The sequence below is a fragment of the Cyclopterus lumpus genome, chromosome 6 (assembly GCF_009769545.1).
Source record: "Cyclopterus lumpus isolate fCycLum1 chromosome 6, fCycLum1.pri, whole genome shotgun sequence".
In the NCBI taxonomy this organism is placed as follows: Eukaryota; Metazoa; Chordata; class Actinopteri; order Perciformes; family Cyclopteridae; genus Cyclopterus; species Cyclopterus lumpus.
The window spans coordinates 24,378,438-24,401,893 of record NC_046971.1 but is presented as its reverse complement, the minus strand read 5'-3'; the positions used below and the strand labels follow the sequence as shown (position 1 = coordinate 24,401,893).

At 44.2% G+C, this 23,456-nt stretch overlaps 1 protein-coding gene across 1 annotated transcript in view; it reads left to right on the top strand.

The window, feature by feature from the left end:
* Positions 1 to 1,126: 1,126 nt before the first annotated feature.
* The window catches only part of cmip (c-Maf inducing protein), a 38,392-nt gene continuing 16,062 nt past the window's right edge, over positions 1,127 to 23,456 (top strand). The window contains exons 1-6 of the mRNA XM_034534024.1: positions 1,127 to 2,082; positions 15,984 to 16,109; positions 20,305 to 20,355; positions 20,913 to 21,074; positions 22,072 to 22,113; positions 23,342 to 23,404. Of these exons, the coding sequence (XP_034389915.1) occupies positions 1,768 to 2,082; positions 15,984 to 16,109; positions 20,305 to 20,355; positions 20,913 to 21,074; positions 22,072 to 22,113; positions 23,342 to 23,404 (759 nt within the window). The 5' untranslated portion in view covers positions 1,127 to 1,767. The remainder of the gene's footprint in view (positions 2,083 to 15,983; positions 16,110 to 20,304; positions 20,356 to 20,912; positions 21,075 to 22,071; positions 22,114 to 23,341; positions 23,405 to 23,456) is intronic.

Sequence of the window (23,456 nt, the reverse complement as noted above, 5' to 3'; positions counted from 1 at the left end):
CACCTGCTTCTCTACTTCCCTACAACGTTTCAAGTACGCCCTGTTGCTCTGTAAAACTTCGTAAAAAAAAGAAGAAGAAAAGGGTTATGTATATTTCATGTCCTATAGTTCATGTCCTGAACCCAGCTTTTTGTTTCTGTCTTTCTTGTGGGCACGGCCATGACAGTATAGCAGGAGAACTCAATGTATATCTCTGAGGAGATGGAAATGGGAGCAGTAGCTGAGTTAGTTAGCAGTGACGGATTGTTGGAATGGTTCTTTGAGTGGCAGGCATGGCTTCAGGGCCTTGTATTGTTCCATATTCACCCTGCCGAAGGATCCATGACAAAAACATAAATCTCTGCGGAGGTGTGGCGAGGTATGCTTATCTCTCTGTACACCTCAGCCTACCCGAGTCCAAACTTGGACTTGGACTTGAGTTCCTCATGGAGCCAGCTAATGGCATCTAGAGGCAGTGTATTCATTACACACTACAATATGATCATGATGACCACACAAGTAAAGGAAGGGTCAAGGGTTCCGACCAGGGTCACAATACTTTTGACGTTTAGATTTCATGTTAGTTTAGTTAGTTTTCAGGGTGTTTTTGGATGAGTTTGAGTTGTTCAGAAAGTGTTTAGTTCTATAGATTTAGTTTGTTAGCATTGTGCCGTGTTCTAGAAGGTCGAGTCCACTGGTGATAAATTACAGCCGGCTTCACAGAAAAAGCATTGCAATATTTCTATATTGGCAGAATTACAGAATTATTTCAATAACATGTATGTGATTCCAGACTCTCGGAGCACCTTGGTCTGAATACTCAGGATGAATGTTGTGGAAGCAACAGAAGTCAATAAATAGTCCCGAGCCTGAGCTTGGTACCCTCTACCTGAGTGACATCACTTCCCCGGTGCTTCCCTCCCACCGTGGACTCAGCCTCCTCTGTGACGCTTCCCTGGAAAACGGACACCGACAGGCTGCATCATGTCTGCGAAAGGGAGAACGGAGATGGATTCACTGGAAGTCCCTCCATATTTGTCTTGGCAACGCGGAGGGGGGGGGGGGGGTAGGAGGGGTAAGGGGTGGGGTTTGAGCGTGCGCCCTCCGCAGACAGTCAAGACACACCGCTCATCCGCTCAACCTCCCCATTGACGTCAGTCCGGTATCACATGAACGAGCGCGGACCAATCGGCGCGGCGCTGCCGGAGAGTGCTGGCTCCTTCACACCGAGATAGAAGGGGGTGGGGGGGGGGAGACTGAATAAAACAGGAAGCCGTGCCAGTGAGTCTGTAATGACCACGAACCCCCTCGGAGGAGCATAGCGCCGCCGCCATCGGATACTCCTCCGCGTTCCGATTCCTCCCGTCGCGTTCCTCGCTGTGGATTATTCGCGTTGGCACCGGGGGGGCGCACGGACTGGATCAGGCCATGGTCCCAGCATACTGAATAGCTCGCTGCTGCTGGTAGTGGTAGTGGGGGGAGGTGGAGGCGAGACGCGCACCGTGGAGACAATTTATGGGGCATTGTGCGGGGAGGAAAATGGTGGATTATTTGCACTGTATCATCGAACGCGTGGATCTCCTCTCGTAATACACCGATCGCCGGTCTCGGCCCTGTCCACGGGAACTCGGGTCTGCTTTAGCGGCCAGGCAGGCAGCCCCCTCCAGCTCGATCCCTGCGACCACTTCTATTGCTCCCTACATGTAGGATCCCCGTGTCGGTTCGACGCGCTCGCCCTCCCGTCCAAGAGACTCCCCTTTGGAGAACAATACACTGGATTACCGAGCGATGGACTTCAACAGCGGCGGCGCCAACGAGCTGCACAACAACCAGTTCTATCAGTGCGAGGAGAACAAGCCTCTGCTGGGGGAGATGTCGGAGGGGAACAACAACACCAAGCTGAGCGCAGGGCCGTGCAAGAGGTCCCTGCACCACTGCAGCAGCGGCGGCATGCGCTACAAGCTGCTGCACGAGGGGGACATCCAGGTGTGCGTGGTCAAGCACCCCCGCACCTTCCTCAGCAAGATCCTCACCTCCAAGTTCCTGCGGAGGTGGGAGCCGCACCACCTCACGCTCACGGACAGCAGCCTGACCTCGGCCACCGTGAGTCGCCTTCCAGCCTCCTCTGTGTGTGTGTGTGTGTGTGTGTGTGTGTGTGTGTGTGTTTGTGTTTCACATTCCACGGGCAACTTCGGTGTTTGTCTTTTCTTGTCTGGAAGCAGCGGACCGAGATTACGCACACGGTGTGTTGTTGACGCAGTTACCTAGAAGGCAGTGTGTCAGTAGTGTTCTGATGAGAACACCCCCCTCCCTCCCCATCTCCCTCTCCCTCTCCATCTCCATCTCCCCCATGTGCAACATCAGACCCGTGACCTGCAGGCCCCTGGCTCTCCCGCGGGGGTCCAGGTGGACGCACAGGGTCCCCCTGGTGTCTGTGTCATGTGTCTCTTAATGGTCCTCGTTTGGAACTCTTAATCTGAATTATTGAACGACATGTTGAATAATTCAACATGCCCCCCCCCCCCAATTCAACATGCCCCCCCCCCCCCCCCCCCCCCCCCCCCCCCCAACAACAACGGTGTTTGTGTGTGTCTCCTGAAAGGGGAGCAGAGTGTGGCCTCAGTGGTGGGGATACATGGAGGAGCTTCCTCTGTTGATCAGCTGCTGTGTCGGGTTTAGCAGCTTTACCTTGAATTCGCCAACCAAACATAACCTTAAAATATATAGGCTGCAGGCCTTAGCATTGCTATTCTGTTGCTAGGGAAACAGCTTGTGTCCTTGTGTACTTCCTGTCAGCTACTGTATTCACACACATTGCAACAGGAAGTGCGAAGGAGTCCCTGCAGAATGTTTGAAAAGGTTAGTTATTTTCTCTCCGAAAGCTTTAATCCCATTCACTGCATGTATGAACCGCCCTGCAGGAATAAGAGGCACGATGTCATCATTACCACAAAGAGAGCCATGGTTGTGCTAACAAAATCAATTGTAATTGTTTGTAAATCAGCAGAATAATACCAAAATAATAAAATCAACACCTCTGACATTTCCCACAAAGCCAGGCCGTGTTTTATTTGGATGTCTATCACATCGAGCTAGAGGAGTGTGCTGAATGGCTCAGGGCAGTGTGTTGGGAGACTGTGAGGATAGCAGGGAAGACTTGTGGATGCAGTGGAGGGTAAACCCCGACCTGGTGGACCCGCTGTGTCTGCTTTTCCACTAGAGATCCCAATGCTTTGGCTGGATTTATTAATTGATATGATATGGGCCTTTTATGGGCAAATGCAATAGATAATGCTTTTCTTCATATCTAAATGGATTTTTTTTATTTCCCACCAACACTAATTACTTGTCGATGTGTGCCTTACTTTCTCTGACTTAGTTTGTGTTCGAGTGAGCGTGTGTTCATGAGGATTGTAAATAAGCATAAATAACACCCGATAATAACATGTGAGGCTACGTTTCCTGTCCCATACCTACTTTTATTGATGTCCTGCTTGTGCAATGGAGACACATAAGAAGTGCTGTTAATGCCAATTCACCTGAGGGTCTAATGTCACTGAAATAAAGAAGAAATGGTTCCAGATTTTAAAAAAAGGTCTCGCCACAACAAAGTCAAAGATGACTGCAACGAGACAAGGTCAAATAATGTCTTTATACATGAGCATCAATAGATGGTTCAAATGACAGAGGTTGTCCAAAAGCTCCAAAATGGCTTTAAAGTAATAAAATGTACTGTCCAAAAAAACAATTAGTGAAAAACCTAGATTTAGATAACAGCCGACTAGTGTCCATCAGTTTTCCAACGGGTCTGTCTGGACCTCTCGCAAAGTATGTTCATAACTAAGAGACCATTCAGAATGCTGAACATGGGAACAATGTTGAGTGATAACTTTAATGAAAACACCATATTTATGTACTTCTTCTGAGCATCCAACAATAGCGCCTTGTTACCTGCCATAAGTGATTTTTTTCTTTTTGTGAACATAACATTGACGTAAACCGTAAGTGTGTCTTTTCAGTTGTATGCTGAAGTTAGCAGACGGTTGCTTATTTACACATTCACAGAGCATTTGGAGCTTCTTTTAGCTCCGTGTTTGGGCTCCACCAACTCCTGGGGGGAAAATCGTTCTCTGGAGCTGAGCAGGTTTAGTGTGCTGTGGGTTATACAGCAGCAACATGGTGGGCCGGACAGCTGTTCATATTTGATTAGGGCTGCAGCTATAATGAATATTATAGTAATCAAGTATTCTACAAGGTATTTCATCATTAATCGCATTATCAGATAAGATAGAGAGATGATCAGATACGTTTTGTGCCTGATCATCCGTCTCACGTACAGTTTGAGCAAATTTTTTTTTTTAAATCACCAACCGCTTTGAGCGGTGTGGTTGCAGTGGGACACGGGGGCAGCCCTCAGTGACGGGCAGGAGATCATCTCTGTGGGAGCAGGAGTTAAGAGATGCAGGCAAACCCACCCTACATCTTCAGTCCCATTCACAGAACCGGTCTTGTGTTTTTGGCCTACAATATTTCTCCTTGCTGGTGTTGCAGACAGTGGAAGTTGGATCACTTTCTTTTTCATCAGTAGAAATGGTAGCTCAATATTAGGGGTGGGACTCTCTAGGGACCTCAAGATTCAGAGGGCTACGGTGCGATTATTAAATAATTATTGATTCATCTTTAGCAAAATTTGTATGTACTTTTTTCCCCCCACTGACGATCTGCTATTTTAAAAACTGCATGTTCGTAATGATTCATGATAAAAAAAAACTGATGGATGTACTTCCATTATCTTTTATTAATTCAATAGTAGTAACAAATGGAACAATACAATAATTACAATAAGAACCAACAGGAAAATAAATTAAATGGTGATTGTATCAGCATCCTCATAACAAAAACACAGAATTCAGTATGTTCTGAGTCATGTGACATAACAAGCTGCTGTTATTCACAAATAAATAATACAGACTTCTCTTCAAATAAATATTCTTGACATATTAGTCAAAGTTTTTATAGAGGTAATTTAGTTATTTCGTTGTACCACTGTGTACATCTGAAAATACAGTAAAGAACCATGTTTTTACTAATAAAATGTATACATCTGACTGGTTAATAGATATAAACACCTTCAGACTATAGAGAGGAATGACAGTGGAAAGTAAGACCTGCTGGAAGTGAAGATTTAGAAATGAGACATTTTACATTCCAGGTGAATAGGGTACAAAAAATTAACAGAAAGATGGAACCTCCCCACTTAATTACTGTATTACAAAGTTTTCTGAAATGTTATGTTTAGGTATGCAAATGAGGCATTGTCTTCTTAAAGAGTAGCTAGACAGTGGTTTGACCAAATCTGGACTCAAAGTTCACCGGTTCAGGAGCAGCTCGCTATCAGACTGAGTTTATTCAAACTACTGTGAGTATGAGTACTTCAAAGACATTCAGTAAACTGAACTACAAGTTCCTTCTCAAGCCGTATCTCTGCAAAGATCTGCCGTGCTTCTAGTCGGTGCTTTGCCGTCCTTGCTTCAAAGAGACGCTATCAGTCACTAAGCGGCTGTCATGGACCTGTAAAGCCCCCAGAGGCTAACTTTGCTCTGGAAGCTAACAATGCACCGTGATGCCTTTAAGCCCTCATTTGAATGCCATAAGCACCAAATATGTGGCTAACGTAGTCGAGAGTATGGCCGTCACTCAAAATGATGTCATCTATCACAAGCTGTCCCCTAGTGAACCACATTCTCTGCGCTGTGAAGGCTGAAATATGAGGAAGAGGCCTTTTGTTCAGAAGGCGAAGCATGAATGTGCATTTCCTGAGTGGCGACGTTGTGCTCGTGTTCCCCCCCCCCCCCCCTGAACAGAGCGGGTATGTGGGCCGATGAGAACAATGCTGACCAATTTCTGCTCCGCTCTCTTGACGGAGTGAGACCGCTTCCAAGAAGGAGGCAAAGAGCGCATGACTGTGCGTCTCCGACAGCATCCCCACGCTCGGCCAATAATCCAGACGATTGTGAGGAGAGGGGCTTTGTGACCGAGAGGGTTCCATTTGCTTCAGTCACGAAAAGCTCACGGATCCCAATTCAGTCAATTTGTCTAGAATGAGTAGAAAAGGACATTGTGTCGGTGCTAAATGTCATTGAAGGAGGAGTCGGCGTCTACATGGATCCCTCATATGTGAGTGAGAGAGCTGTGACTCACTCCCCTCTCCCGACTGTAGTCCCAAACCTAACTTGCATCACATTTGCGTAAGAAGGGCGCGAGTGCAAGCAAGCACTTCCTGTGCTGCGCCTCGCTCACAAAAGACCCGAGATGAAAGGAATCTGGTTGAGCTGCGACCTCGAGGGGCTCGGTTTAGGTAGCGAGGCGAGAGACCTTTTAGAAATCAATGAGGGAGGCTCGAGTGTCCCCTGGTCACGTCTGCACTGTCTGATGATTACGTAAGAAGTCTATTTTAACAGTGGCAGTCTTTCTGCTGCCGGTCAGTGTGATCCTTGGTGTCACTCCGGCTTTCACCAAAAGTCTTTGCGGTGTTTCGTTTGCAAAGGCTAATCAAATATATCTAACATTTAATTTGGCAGTAGAAATGTATGACTCATGTGCTAAGCGTGCTGGTGTTGCCTTTCCTGTATGAAGTGTGGGAGGTGAGAATGTTTCAACTCGACAACCAAAAGCATCTGTTTCTTTTATTCCCACGGTTAAGTTCTCCTCCACTCTGTGAATGAGCTTTAAACTAAAAGCAGCTCAAAGTGATTATAGATCAGAGGAACTATTCCGTCTTGTAAACCACTGTCCCTCTGGACCCAAAGCAGAGTCACACCCAGTAACATCTGTCCTCAGTGGGAACGCTCCCAATCAGCATTCATCCTGAGGACAAATGACTCGAGTAGTGACAGTTATTTATCCTCAGTGTTGCAAACAATATATATTTGTAATATGGGACAGATTTCAATCTGCACACTGTACATCAACTCAAATAACCCTAAACATAATAACACATAAACAAAAATACATGTAAGAAAAAGCCTTCTGCTTGAATCCGTGTGGTTTCTGTAGCGCCACAGCCCAGCTGTCATCGCTCTCACTTCCATGAAACAAACCAGTAATGAAAAGTTCATACGACTAGAGGTAGAATAACACATCCTACTACCTTGTTCTTTTCTAAGTAGGCCTCAATCCCCAGAATGGCCCTCGTCCTAATCTCGGTCATCAAAGTATTGTTTTAATGCAGAATAAAGGGAAGAGAAATGACGTGCAGTGACTACAACCTATGAGGCCACACACACACACACACACACACACACACACACACACACACACACACACACACACACACACACACACACACACACACACACACACACACACACAGCCACGAGAGGCTCTGGGCAAGCCTCCAGGACAGGCTGCAGTACATGTTCATATTCAAATACTGGATCCTCCCAGTTTTGTTTGAACAATGCAGCCATTTGGCAAAGATTTGAGTTTATAGTCGGGAACGATGGCGGTCTGTCAGCCATATTGATTTATGATATTTAGATTGGAATTGGAATCGTTCCTCTCGTGTTGCCTTGTTGTGTGTATCTGCGATGTGACGGAACGTGAAGGAAAACGGAGAAACCAAACGAGAGAAGCATATGGGTGAATGTGGCTCAGTGGTGAGCAGGGTCGTCCTTCAATCAGAGGCTTCGCTAGCCCATGTCGACGTGTCCTAGGGCAACCCCAAATTGCTATCGTAGCTGTGCCTACACACCGTAGACACGCCTAGAGGTGCAAAGAGGTGGATTATTATTCATTCTTTGACAGTCAGAGCCAGGCTAGCTATTTTTCCCTGCCACCAGTATTTATGCTAAGCTATGCTAACTGTCTCCTGGCATTAGCTTCATATTCAAAAAGACAGACATGCGAGCAGTACAGATCTTCTCATCTTTACTCTAGATGGATAAAGTCTAACTATTCCTTTGTTCTAACGTTGTCAATATGGCATTCTAAAAGTGTATAGCAGCTAAAAGTGTTTACAATTCAAAGTTTAAACAATGTCTACATGAGCATTGTTAGCTCGGCACTGCTCTCATACGGTTACAGCTGATGACACCGTCCCGGTTCCCTGAGGTAAAAACGTTAGCTCTGCCAGCACGGCCCTGTCGATATACTCTGAATTTCAAATTCAACACTTTTTAAATAAACTCTTGAATTTAGATTTAGACCCCATCAATTAGGTGTGCCATTGTGTTAAATCTGTATCCCTGCTCATGTAATAGCTTACAAGTGACGTGCTTCTTGCATGAGACTTAACTTCCGATAAAGTGGACGATATGAAGTCAGGGGACATCACACGCGTTCTGTTTCTCACTGTTCTGGACCAAAGGCAACAGAACAGTCGTCAGTGGTCAGCGGGCTCCGAGCATCCTCGTGATTCCACAGATTACCTTATTAACCCAACAAGAAACATCAGGTCTGTGGACGTAAGAACATCCATCAGGGTGGAGGGAGAGTCGGGTTGGTAATGAGAGGCTGTCAGGTAGCGGTTTAATGATATTCAGCCAGAACTAGATTCAGCAAAGCCTCATTTCATCTTCTGTGACACAATAAAACCAGCATGTTAAGTCACCACTGGTCTCCTCCCATTGGCCGCCTTTTCAAACAGCCTGTCATTACCTTTTGGTGGAGGCTTCGCCTTCAGTCCTCAGCAGTGACCGTGATTCAAGGGTTCAGCTCTACATACCGGACCAATCGCAGACTAAGAACGAGAGGTTAAGATGACGAGGTTACCAACACCAAGGTTTTAGAATAGTTATATTTGTACTGTGCTTTCTTCTTTTCTTTTTATATGCTAGTGTCAGTGATATCCAACACTTTCTGCAGATGTGTTGCATTGATACAAAGTTCAACACAAAGGTTACTGACTACAGTTAGTTAGTGAATAAAATGTATAAAAAACATGGAACATTAGCAAAACAGACTTACGGTCTCTAATGTGAGTCCAAGTCCAATAAAAGCCTGGTATGTACGTCAATAAAGTTGTTCGGGCTGAACGGCTTTACATGTGTTCAGACAGTGCCTTTAGTTTGATCGTCCAAAAGAGCATTTTCAGTTTGGAAATAAAAAGCACATTTGATCAGGGAACCGTCAACGATGCATTGTTCTATTGAAATGACGTCTCGAGCTCATAGGGTTAGGGTTAGGGTTAATCTCGCTGTGTGCTGCACAGTGAGATGTAAAACCGTGGCCACCCCTTAAATGTCACACTGACCAAATCCGACTCATTTGAAAAGAAAAAAGAGGCCCTTTCCTATAGTTTCTCTTTCTCTTCGTGAGCCACGCTCTGAAGCTGACATGAAGTCGTTTCCGGTGCAACAAAAGTGTTCATCTGTTTGTTTTTTCCATTTTAAAATGTGAAGGAGTGCAAGGGTGGAAGAGTCCCTGAACTCCAATCCAACTAAGGCTTAGTTGTCATGCTATCAGTCTGCATGCATGAAATGACGTGCACAAGTGGACCAATGCAAAACAGTTGTGGAGTTACTCGTCAGTATCTCTGCTTTGATATCTCGGTCCTCTGGTAGTGCGAGCTCTCCTTATTTATGAAACGGTTGTCGTTGACATATCTGCCCAGCAGTGCAGGTGCAGATAGACTGTGTGTCTGTGATTGGACATATAGTTGTATACAAGGAGGACTTGGGCTCTGTGATAAACAAGGAGCAGATCCAGATATTATATCCAGATATGTTGTGTTTGTGCTCGCCTTGCGTCCCAATACTGAGCCGTTGACCTGCTCCAGGAAATAAACTGCTTTTCCCACTGTAACCTCCCTCGATAATCAGAACTGCACCCGCAAGGTTCCCCACAATCTGACTTCTAGTTTTGTTTGGGTTAGGGTAACATTTGGATCTTAGTGTGGAGCTACAACTGTTTTCCAGCTGGTAAGTGGTGTTGTCGTCGGTTTGTTGCTGCTGACGTGCTTTTTGTTCGTCGTTGCGATTGTTGTTGTAGCGAGCGCTGTTCTGGTGCTTGTTGTTCGGTTTTTAACTCGTGCAAATTTCTGGGCACCGGTGGACTTTGCGTTTGTGGTTGTTGTTGCCTTTTTGTTGAAGCAGTTGGTTGCCGCGAATGTTCGCACATGTATTAACTTCTTTGTCCACATTCCGAGGTTTCTTTTTTCTTTTCAAAGGCCTGCAATCCATCATTCATTTAGCTTTTAAAATGTAGTAAGAATATCAGACGATGAGAAAACCTCTGAATCCAGAATCCTGAAACAACCAGCTTTCCAGCACTTATGCCACGATGCATTTTTATGTATTCAACCTGTTGGACTGATTTATTTCATAGCATTTCACTACACGGTGTTTGCTCATTGTATACATTTGTGTCTTAATCATGCAAACACAAGCAATGAGTGTCCCCGGGGCCTCAGACCTAAAGGGCCCCAAGGCCCCAAAGGATTCATAGAATCTGTGGTAATTCAATACATTTAAATCTCTTTCATGGTGTATACCCTATTTATATTTGTTTGTGTATCACTGGGGTTAATTAATTAGTTGCATGCATTTCCTTCCTCATAAAACATTTGTTGAGCCATATTTTGTAAGAATTTGAAACTGATCAGGGAGCAGCGTCCGAGCGAGGCCTGTCTGTGTTGTGTAACCTGCGTCTTTGTGCATTTGTACAAGTGGTCAAGACTAAATATATTGAAAATCAAAAAAAATGAACATGTTGCATTTTGCTAAATAAACTGTTGAATTTGGACGTTTAAGTTTTTCCATCTAAAAGTCTCATTTTATCAGTAGAAACCAGAATGTTTTAACTTGAAAAGTTTTCAATTGGATAACCAACTATTTTCTCATGACGTTATATTACCACACAGTCTTTCTTGTCATGTGACATGCAGTCTTGATAACAGATGTGGTCGTAATTCCTTTTGGAGCTGGTATTGATTTTAAAGCAAAGACTCAAACGCGTTCATTTGGCCATGAGAAGTTTCTTGGAACTGTGTCTTCTCAGAAAGTAGCAGAGCCAAACCGCAGAGCGCTGTCTCCAAACAGTCAGCTCAACAGAGTGTCCTGTGTCCTCTGAAAAGCCTGCGTGAAAGCGCACAGACAAACAGGGTTTCTGGGCCCCCAGTTTACGAGCAGCAGTTTGGTTGTTCCCCGAACGATAAGCCACTCAACTTCTCAATTTTCTAAGGAAGTGACTCTTTTAATGCCCTGCGACGTCACACACACACACACACACGAGTCCAGCAGCTTGACTTGTGTGTCCCGAAACGGAGCGGCCATGTTTATGTTAGCGTGGGGTCGACCAGAGCACCATCTCACCTCGCTCCCCTTTCAAACCTGGGCCACTGCTGAATGGGTACGACTGTTGTGTGTGATTATTGATGAATCTGAAACCGGGGGGGGCACAGGAAGCGGATTAATATTGTTTGCTTGGGGACGGGAACAGGAGGAAACGTGCACTGAAATGCCCTCTTGTCCACTCGCTGTGGGACACAGGAGAGGTTTCATGCGCACCAGTGTTCAGTGTCTCCGTCTGGCTACCCGTGTCATTTCCTGTTTCGTAACATAATTCTTTGTTACGCAGGTGCTCATGTTGTGTTTTGTGACCCTGCTGTTTTTGTTTTTTAGAATATGATCAATTATTTGTATTATTATAATAAACCGGGAAGACGATTTTTGGATATTAAAGAAGGCAGCAGACATATAAAAACAGGTTATTGAAGCCGGGTCTATACTCATGGTCGCGCATTTCTGAATTATTGTTCTCTGATATAAAAAGCACTGTGAACATGTCTGACCAAGACGGTCCACTTGTTTTTTAATAATCAACCTTTGTTTCTTTATAATGCATTTCATACTTGACTTTACAGGGCTATTAAGAAAGTAATAAAGTATTCCATGACTATGCGACGAGATTACAGGTATTACAATTCCTCCTCGGATTCTGGAGGTTGGTTTACGGCGTTTTGCCGGTTTTATTTTTTTTTTTATTCTCATGATTTTAAAGCAGTAATAAAGCTTTATCATTCCACAGCATTGCTAGCACTACTGCTGGTGTTCCGGCTGTGTACGTGGTGGACTGACCTTTTAAAATGGCTGCTCGGCCTTTTCAGTCCCTACCCCGGTAGCAGGAGCTGAACACCTGATTGGTGCCTCCTTCAAACCTGTTGCTTCTTCTGCAGCTCAGACTGGTGCAGTCAGCTGTTTCCCTCCTCCTCCTCCTCCTCCTCCTCCTCCTCACTTTGTCTTTCTTCTCTCTCTGGCTCTGCGTTCCGCTTTGAGTCACCAAAGGCACAATTAGTAGGTTTTCTGTGTTCGGTGAACGTAACATAGCAGAGAGCTGCCTGATCAGTGACTCAGCGTTTAGACGCTCCAACACTTGTTTCCCAGAGTCACACCACTCCTGCAAGTTAAACCCTGTCTGTGACACAGGTGGACAATAAATGATCTCAAACGTAGCGTCTTTTTTTAAAGACTCAGTACTTCTCTGACGCAACTGGGCATTGTACTGTTTAGCGAATGTTACTTCATTTGTCAGGAACTATTTTCAGTGGCGGATTAACGTGCGTGCGTGCGTGCGTGGCTCAGAGGAAGAGGAGATATCAGACTATATCTGAGGGTATCTGCCAGATCACTGGCAGATACATATTCCTTTGATGTTTGATTATACAGCTGCTCTACAAGGCTTCAGACTATTTAGTTTTTACCACTGTCCACAATATCCGTAAACCATAAAAAGATTCTAAATGTTAATCTTTTACTCACGGTCAAATGATAAGGAAATATATTGTATTTGTATGGATTAAAACAAATCTTGTCATTGAGGTATTATTAATAGCTCATAATTCATCATACCAGTTTACATGTGAACACACCATGATACCATGATTATTTATTATTTTTTGAGCTGTTGTCCTGAATAATGCCCCTCCTTGCTGCTTAGTGACAGGACCAGCATGGCTTGAACCGCTCTGATGATACAGTGCTCAGGTCAGAGAGAGAGAGAATCAGAAAATTGAAGTCCCTTCTATTTGTCTCCGTTCTGCTCTGCCTTTTCAAAGACACCATTTATCTCCTCCTCCAGCACACCGTTTGATATCCTGCTCTTTATTTTGTACGTGCACTAAGACAGAGGAGTCAGCTCGCTCCGTCAGCCGTGGAGGGAGGTGTAAATAAAGGAAAAGCGTGTTTGTTCCTCGGGGGGCTGGATGCAAATAAAGACAACCACCTGCATGTTGGACTGCAGGGAGAAAGCAGGCGATTGATGTAACTACTCGGATGTGTTTGTGTTGAGCGGAGCCCTGTTTATCTATGTGAGAGCAGCAGAGGAAGAAGAGGCCTGTTTTACTGGTGCACACTACTAGTTCATCATCATCATCATCAGTATAATCACAGTCACTATCTGCATGTGACGGACACATTGACATTGGTCTCATGTATATGAGCATCATATTTACTGCAGAACTGATGTTTTCTAAACAGGTTGCAATGAGGCTGTTTGTTGAGATTTAGTATAAATCATCATAAATATGAGGAATATTTATATCATTATTTTCCTTTTCAAAAAAGTGCTGTGGGTGAGAGGGAAGCCTGGGTCGGCCTGCTGAACCTGCTGCCACCGCTACCCGACCCCGGATAAGCGGGTGATAATGGATGGATGGATGGATGGATGGATGGATTTTCCTTTTCATGCATTGTTATTATATAAAAAATACTTTGAATACCGGGCAATAGTGTTGTCAAACTCACACTCCTCACCACAGAACACTCTGATGTACACTATGATGTACACACTGATGCACACTATTACACATCATACCAGCTTACATGTGAACACACCATGATACCGTGATTATTTACCTTCTTGCCTTGAGTGATGGTAAACCACACTAGAATAGCTGGTTTAGGAGATGCAGAAACACTGAGCAGGTCCTTCACATGGATGCACGGGGAACAAACTGCAGTGACATTCTGGTAACCGCCAAATTAGTACAAATGTTTAGTTTTCCTGTCAGCTGAAGGGTGAAACCCTGGAACACATCTCATGTCTGCTACAGTTGACATGTTGAGCTGTTGTCCTGAATAATGCCCCTCCTTGCTGCTTAGTGACAGGACCAGCATGGCTTGAACCGCTCTGATGATACAGTGCTCACGTCAGAGAGAGAGAGAATCAGAAAATTGAAGTCCCTTCTATTTGTCTCCTTCTGTTCTGCCTTTTCAAAATGATGATGTACACTGTAATGTACACTATGATGCACACTCTGATGTGCACACTGATGCACACTATGATGCACACTATGATGCACACTCTGATGCACACTCTGATGTACACTCTGATGCACACTCTGATGCACACTCTGATGTACACTCTGATGTACACTGATGCACACACTGATGTACACTATGATGTACACTATGATGCACACTATGATGCACACACTGATGCACACTATGATGTGCACACTGATGTACACTATGATGTACACTATGATGTACACTATGATGCACACTATGATGTACACTATGATGCACACACTGATGCACACTATGATGCACACTATGATGCACACACTGATGCACACTATGATGCACACTATGATGCACACACTGATGCACACTATGATGCACATACTGATGCACACACTGATGCACACACTGATGCACACATTGAGTTGCTCAAACGGGGATAAAAAAGCACACCTTTTCCAACGAAAAGATTATCATGAAAGAAAACATGGTCCACCCCCTCTGACTGTTTGAGCAGCAACATCATGAGGTAAACAGAGTCCACCTCCTCTCGTCCCACCGGAGTCCTGCTCCCTTCCTGCTGTCTGCAGTGCAGCTTGATCCTGGACCACGATGGATCCAGGTCTCTCTGGAGATGTGGGGTCACCAACCTCCTGCTGCTTTCATCCATCTTATTTTCCTGTGACTGAACCTCGGACAGCCAGCAGCATGCTGGGTAGTGGAGTAGCCTCAGGTCCCATCTCGGCTCTCCTCCCCCGGTGGGCGCTGGTCGCTTCAGGGTCCTCTGCACCTTTTTCCGATGTTGAGTGTATGTTGGCATAATCAAAAGACACAAAATTACGCGGAAATTCGTGGGAACTACCGGCCGCAGCTTGTTCATGCGCCGCCATTGCCATAGTGACCATAGTGGGTGTGGTCGGATTGTATGTTCACAGAACAACTGTTACTGCTCTGACTGAGTATCTCAAGTTTTCCAAAAGATAAGTAGCAGGAAGCCAGTGTGTGACGTCTGCAGGGCTCATGTGCCGTCTCTCTCCCATCAGCAGGACCACTACTCAGTCACTCAGAGACGCTGACGTCTGGGTAGTCCACTGGGGATTCAGCTACTGCCATTTTCTACATTACCAACGACACATGTCTTATTATAAATGCACTGTGGCATTACACATTTCTCTTTAGACTTCTCCTGGGGTTTAGTAGATATGCGAGCTCGGTTTCCTTGTGATTCTCCCCCCCCCCCCCCCTCCCCCCCCCCCCCCGTTTCTCAATAAAGACTCTTCTGTCTCTGAGTCCGGAAACTTGTGGTCATTTGTCAGCATTTCTGTAATCATTTTAAGACGAGCAAACAGGTTGTGGCCTGTTACTCAGCTGCGTCTCTGTGTGTGTGTGTGTGTGTGTGTGTGTACATCATCAGTCTTTCTACGTCTTGTTTGTGTGATTAATAGCTTATGCTAAATTGCTTTTCCACTTTGTTTCAGCATTCAATGAGTACTCCCTCCTTGAAATGTCCCCACAGCTGATAAAGATGACTGTGTGCTCTGTAACGGGCTGGCCGCTCTGCTGTGTTCTGTTTACACAGGGCCGGTTAGCCCAGGATGTGTTTCTTTTTGTCTTTCTGCCTGACTGCCAGTAAAAATAAATGCATTTTTCTCTGTCTTGCTCTGGCTCTGTTTAAATATACAGTATGTTCTGTAAATGTTGAGACGGTGGCAGACTAACATCCTCTCTCTCGCTCTCTCTCTCTCGCTCTCTCTCTCTCTCCAGCCCACCGGTTACATGGAGGCGTCATTGTCCTACAGCTCCATCGAGGACCTGCAGCTCCTCTCGTGGGACAACGCTCCCAAGTACTGTGTGCAGCTCAGCTTCCCCGGCGGCACCGTCCTGCTGCAGGTAACGTCCGCCATCATCCTGAAGGGAAGCCAGTGGAGGTCAGCTGTCGACCCAGGCTGGAATAACAACGACAATGAAGCAAACACTAGCTTGACATTCCGGTTGGCTGGGTACTTTAACGGCGCCTTACACGCAGACATAACTTATTTTGTTCGCAATAGCTACGTGTTAGATAATAAATTAATCATCACCGGAAGGGTGCATGTGATGCAGTTTTATTTCTCTACCTGAATGAAAGGGGACATACATATTTTGACTGATGCTCATAAACTGCATATTAAAAAAAGTAGCATTTGTTAGTGTTGCTTATTTTTTCCTGTTTTCAATTATGTTAAATAAGAAAGGGTTTTGTAGAAAAAAGTGTTTCATACCATATACCATAACTATATACCAGCAAAAGATGTAGGTGTCTGACCAGCTCCGTGTGTCATCGGTTCATTAAATCCGTAAAAAGAAAAGGAATAAACGGGTCAGAATAATTGTATGTATTTTTTCAGGCTTTGAAGAAATCAAATTAATTTGTTGTTCTTGTTTTCATGTTAAAATGGATATTCTAAATCTTAATTCAGATGTTACTTTTTATTTATTTTGCTCCACTTCCCTTTCAAGTAAAACGTTTTTAAAGCATGTTTTGAATTGGAATTTAAGGTACATATTTAAAGATTGACTAAATATGTTCTGAAAAGCAACTAAGCAGGATAGCATCCGAATAGTGAGCAGGTTCATGGGGGTGGCATACAGGCCGCAGCCTGTTGTGGATGCAGTGAATTTGTGTAGCGGAAGTAAAGACCTGCCCCAGTTAGTAGTTAGCTGGTATTCACATGCAAACTCGTGGCTGCATGTTCCACACTACACAGGTGCACAATGCACCTCATGCACGTTTATGGTTACTAATGGATGGAATGGTTGTCAAACTCTTTGGCAAAGTCTGTGTATCTGTTCTCATGTTTCACAAAAACGTCTTGATAAACAGATGAAATGTCTGGGAACAGAGTGGAACACTGTGTGGCGAGTGTTTGGCCAGTGCCCTGTGATAAAGGATTAGACTGAGACTTTAAAGCTGTGGTCGTAGTGGGAACTGTGGTCCTGGGGGACGGGCAGATTTATGGTAGGCTCCAGAGCGCTGTGTCAGCCCTAAAGAAAGGTCAGTCTCTCCACACATTCTCCATCTGATGTTTGATTTCTCTAAACCGATCACTATTGGTGGCTGTATTGTTTTGGAACCAGAACCGTTACTGGACACCTTCCAACTGTCCTCAGCTCCTGAGAAAAAATGAATCCCCACATTAACCAGAGCCCTTCAGTGAGCACATTCGGTACTGTTACCCATTAGCCCAATTATCCCTGATGCGCTACTCGGCCCATTGTTGGTGGTGGGGATCAACAGTGTATACCCACCTCATCAGTTGTGTTTGCTTATGTCTGCTGCCAGCTGTTTGGGCCGCTGCCAGACCGATTCAGTGTGTGCTTTGGCCGGTTTGCCTCCTCGAGCCGAGATCAGTCAGGGTTCCTGAGTGCTGGAAACCTGGAAAACCTGCTGGGTTTGTTCAGTTATTGGAAGAACATGGAACATTTGACACAATATTTCGAGATCGTGGAAAACCACAGAGAGTAAGATCCGCTGCATGGTGTGTGACGGAGTGGCAATAAAATGATGAATATGATGCAGTCGCTCTTTTGTCGGTCCAATTGGCTCGGCGGCGTTCTTTCCTTTGAGTATACATTTTATGCATGTCATGTCATCATGCATTCACGCAGTAAAAATTAATCCGATATCAGTTTATGAACCAACAGGAGCTTTGTTACTCTGATGGGTTATTGATGTCCCTTGTTTTTCTCTGATGTGGGCGACGAAAGAGGCGCTGAAGGGTTCCAGGTTTTGTAGCTAACTGGAAGTTAGCTCGTTCCCTCGAATAAAAAACCAAATGGGATTTTTCCATTGGATTCTGGATTATTACAGAAAGATAATCTCTGTGGCAAACAAACGTTTATGATTCTGACGCGTTTTGTTCATCAAGATCATGTTCACAAATGAACACCACTTCAATACATGTTTGAATCGTGAGTACAATCAGCAGCAGTGAGGAGCTAACGTTAGGCTCTAAAAACAAACTTCATCATGACCTTTAGTCGTCTGTTACACTCTTTTTCATTTAGAGTATTTGTCCTGACCTATTTTATATATCGGAGAACAAATAGGTTAACCTCAGACCTTATTTCAGACATCTAACCAAAAACACACAGACGAAGGAACCGGAAGTCTAAACTGTGCTGCCTCATTTCTGGGTTTTAGGACTCGTTGCTGCAGCTCTCTAGTAGTTTCTCATAAATGCAGGTCCATCTCTCAAATGATGGACAAGAGGCTTGTTATCAAGAGTTTTAAGCAAACAAGAATGGTAAATGGTAAATGGACTCTACCTAACATCATTCACCCATTTAGGTTCCACCTGCCCATCAGCAGTAACTAACATTCACACACAGTAGAACAGCTACGGGAGACATTTTGGGGTTAAGTGTCTTGCCCAAAGACACATCAACGTGGGCTAGTGGAGCCAGGATCGCCGATCCTCTGAAGGACAGACATGGAAGCCATTTCAGTGGATCTGGACATCATTTTACTATTAATAATATGATGAGGTCCTGGGACAGGGATGTTGTATGTGTACAGATTGTAAAGCCCTCTGAGGCAAATTTACATTTTTTGATTTTGGACTATACAAAATAAACTGAATTGAATTGAATAAGAGTTACAGTTGAACTCCTTCACAGTGGCATGCAGACATGATTTCTTTTCTCTGCTATCTCATTGAAAACAGTCTATACCATGTTCAGTTTCTCCCTCTGAATACAAACCGCACAAAAAAAATGCAAACATGCTGGAAGCGGACGGGAAGAATGGCGGCATCGCTTGTGGTCCCGGGGCCTCGCTCAGTTATCAGTGTACTCTCTGTGTTTTCAGAGAAGTTCATTCTGAAAAGAAGTCGGTCAATAGTTTTATTTATCTTGCCTTTACTCCTCTGTGTAAAAGGAATGTCTCTCGGTTTAGCAGGAACAGCCTCCAATAAAACGCACACAGCTGACAGTCTGTCAGAGATGTTACGCAGCGTGCCATGAGAAGGGATTCGATATCAACATGTTGATCCTGTGTCTAAAGCCCGGTTCCCACGGGACTAGTTCTACCTGGGGAACTCTAGTCAACTCCAGTCTGTGATCAGAATCCCGTATGAATGAATCTGCCTTGTCTGTGATTTTAGCCAAGTCAAAATTCCACTGCAAATGACCAACCATATGTCAGAGAGGTCGTGTGATGATATTAGTCCTGTGCAAATGGGCTTCTCGTTTGCACTTTCTTCTTATGTGTTCCCTCAAAGGACAAAAACAGCATGTTCTCATTCGGCTTCTACCCATGATCCTACAAGCACATCCCCTCCCAACTGTTAGAAGACTTGTGGTTGTCTGACATGAGAGCCTTTGTTTCATCTCTCAACCCTAATTCTCCAGAGAGAAATATCTGTCTCTCTAGCTGCTTAATTCACCAGCTAGAGGCTCCTCAGTGGTAATTCTTTATTTATTCATCACAATGTGCAACCACTTACACATTACACATTGACCCATTGTTAATATGAAATATTGATCAGTGCAGCTTTAATGTTCAGAATGTCTCCCGTCAAAGTCCAACCTCGCCTGTTGAACTCGTTTTTTCTCTGGCAGGCAGTGCAAGGTCTCCCTTTGTGCTTTGCATCCAGTAACTGCACACTTTGCTTTATTCATGACTTATGTTAAACATTCACAGCGCATCATGTTTAAGAGTGAAATGAGCTTGTGACTAACCAATCGTAGTTCGAGGGAGGGCGCTGCATTTGTGAGTCAAAATCCTGCCTCAGTCGTCTAACAGTTGATGTCAAGAAATCGAGAGGGGAATTCTCTCTTCGAAATGGATTATTTTTTGATCAAAACCGTATTCACACCCAAGACAGTAGAACATGACAGTCTGCTGACTTCATGTTGACTTCCAATGTTACAAAACGTGAACGTGTAACCTTCAGGATGTAGTTGAGTGAGTGGCTGTGAGCAAATTACATAAGACCCGTGTGGATTTGCTTCCTATTACCTGAGATCACATGTAACAAAGTGTGTGTGTGTGTGTGTGTGTGTGTGTGTGTGTGTGTGTCTCTCTCTCTCTCTCTCTCTACAGGCTGCAAACAGCTACTTAAGGGACCAGTGGTTTCACTCCCTGCAATGGAAGGTAATGTTACTGTTTGTCTTTAACTATTAATGGATTTGTTTCATCAGCATCCCCAACACACACACAAACATACACACACTGTACGCTTTATTGTACCTTATTTTAAAACACACACATATTGCAGTGTATTGCAGATTGATAATGTTGAAAAACCAGAATAGGTTTGTGTTTGCATTAGAATTCTTCTGAGGCTCAGGCCTCTAAACCTGTCAGTACCCGAGTTGTGCTGAGCTCACTGAGCCAAATGAAGCTACACAAAGCCTGTAGTTCAGAGAGCTCAAGCTCACTCTACTTGTTTGTCTTTCAAGGAAGAATCTAAAGCTGTTATATAGACAGCACTGCCCAGGTATTATAAGCTTTTCCTGTTTATGTGCTTTCACGCCACCATTTTAGATGGACATGTCCAAGCACTTGAGAAATGGTCACATGAAATAGACCAAAGAAAAGAAAAAAAACGTCACTTTATAGTTTCTGTCACAGCAGCTCCAGAAAACAATGATGATGTGCCCAGATGTTTTTCTCTGTCGTCACCGGTGGCTGTTGTGTTTTTCGTGCAGAAAAAAATCTACAAGTACCGCAAGGTTCTGAACAACCCGAGTCGCTGGGACGTAGTGCTGAAGGAGATCAAAGCGCTGGTGGACATGGCTCTGACCTCACCGCTGCAGGACGAGTCCATCCACCAGGCTCCTCTGCACATCATCTCCACCCTGCTGGCTGAGGTAGACTCACACACGCACTCACACACGCACTCACTCATGCACGCATGCACACACACGCACATTTAACACAATTTGTCCAGTTGGTTATTTATTCATAATTACTTATTTATTAATTTCCCATTAAACACTTTGGAACTTCATATTCTTGAATATTTCAGATCCATAATGCTTTACACTTAGGCCTCTTAGTTCTTTAGTAGTAGCTGTAGTCTGGCTAGTTATGTAAAGTTTGTGGAGGAAGAGGTCATTGAAGATATTTATTTAGTTACTTACCGGTTCACTATATATGTAGCGACAGCCAGTCGGCAGTTAGCTTAGCTTAGCATAAAGGCTGTAAACAGGGAAACGGCAAGCTTCACTCTCAACTCTCAACAAACTGAAATGTATAAATGGATCCTGGCCAAGAAAAACACACTTTACACAAATGAACACTGCTAGTGGTTTCCTTGTTTACTTTACATTACTTTTTGCTACGCTATTTGTTAAACGTCCCTGCTGCCGGTGGTAGCTTCAACTTCAACACAGAGTTTGATCTAAATCAGGGCAAAAAAAGACCAAAATGTAAAACTACTCCTTTTAAGAATCCTCCTTTGGGGACCATGAATGTTCACAGTATTTGTTCCGATAAAAGCTTTGCATTAAAAGTGACTTTTCAGAGCCAATATTAGCAGCATAAAGCAATGCATGAATATAACTGTGCATTCATGTAATTGAACTGCATTTTCTGACTGAAGCCTCACACTTTGGTTGTGATGTTGTGATTTGTCCTTATCTTTGCTCTGATCTGATGCCATCTCCTCTAAGGCACACTATTCTAGACAATGTGTTTGGTACTATGTTGACGTGCCAAAGAAGCAACCTAACCTAACTGCATAAACATGACACTAAAACAAAACTTGACCCAAATGTAAAAAAAGAAAGCCCTTATAAAATTCAACTTTTTTATATTCCTTTGAGGACATTTGACGACAGTCTTTTCTCTTGGTCTTCCCCACAGAATGCTAATCTCAGCACCCAGGATCATGAGAACATCATTGTGGTGAGTTACACTATAAATAGATATTTGATGTCAGTCTGAAGTTAATAATTAACACGCTTGAGTCCTGCTTGTTTGATCTTTGAACTGAAGCTGTATTTGTTTGTGTTAGAATTGTACACTTGTATTTGTGATTGTTGCTAGCGATTTATCATGGCAGTATCATGAGTTTCTCCTGTGCCGATGTGAGGTCCCGACAGAGGATGTTGTATGTGTACAGATTGTAAAGCCCTCTGAGGATAAGTTGTAATGTTGGGCTATACAAAATAAATGTAATTCAATTCAATCATGTCAGTATTGCTACGGTATCATGTTGGTATCATGGTCGTATCATTGTGAATCATGGTTGTATCATGGTGCTATCATGGTGCTATCGTGGTCATATCATGGTCATATCACGGTGCTATCGTGGTCATATCATGGTCATATCACGGTGCTATCGTGGTCATATCATGGTCATATCACGGTGCTATCGTGGTTATATCATGGTCATATCACGGTGCTATCGTGGTCATATCATGGTCATATCACGGTGCTATCGTGGTCATATCATGGTCATATTATGGTGCTATCGTGGTCATATCATGGTCATATCGTGGTCATATCATGGTGCTATCGTGGTCATATCATGGTCATATCACGGTGCTATCGTGGTCATATCATGGTCATATCACGGTGCTATCGTGGTCATATCGTGGTCATATCACGGTGCTATCGTGGTCATATCGTGGTCATATCATGGTGCTATCGTGGTCATATCATGGTCATATCACGGTGCTATCGTGGTCATATCACGGTGCGATCGTTGTCATATCATGGTCATATCACGGTGCTATCATGGTCATATCACGGTGCTATCATGGTCATATCATGGTCATATCACGGTGCTATCGTGGTAAATCACGGCGCTATCATGGTTCGATCGTGGTCATATCATGGTAAATCATGGTCATATCATGGCGCTATCATGGTCATATCATGGTGAATCATTGTGCTATTATGGCGGTATCATGGTGAATCATGGTGCTGTCGTGGTGAATCATGGTCGTATCTGGGCAGAACAGAAGAGTTTGATACTGAGAGTGGTTCTGGTGTATGCATAGTCTCTTTGTGGGCTTTATTTTACAAACGTCCTGCAACTGACAGCTCAGATCTATGCTGTTGGCTCCCAGCCAGGATAAATAAGAGAGATAGGATATAGAAATAATCATCTGTCTCTGTGTGTGCTCAGGCCATTGCTCCTCTTCTGGAAAACAACCACCCACCACCTGACCTGTGTGAATTCTTCTGTAAGGTAAGCCCATGTGTCAAAGTAGAACAACGCAGAACGACATTTACTTTCTGTA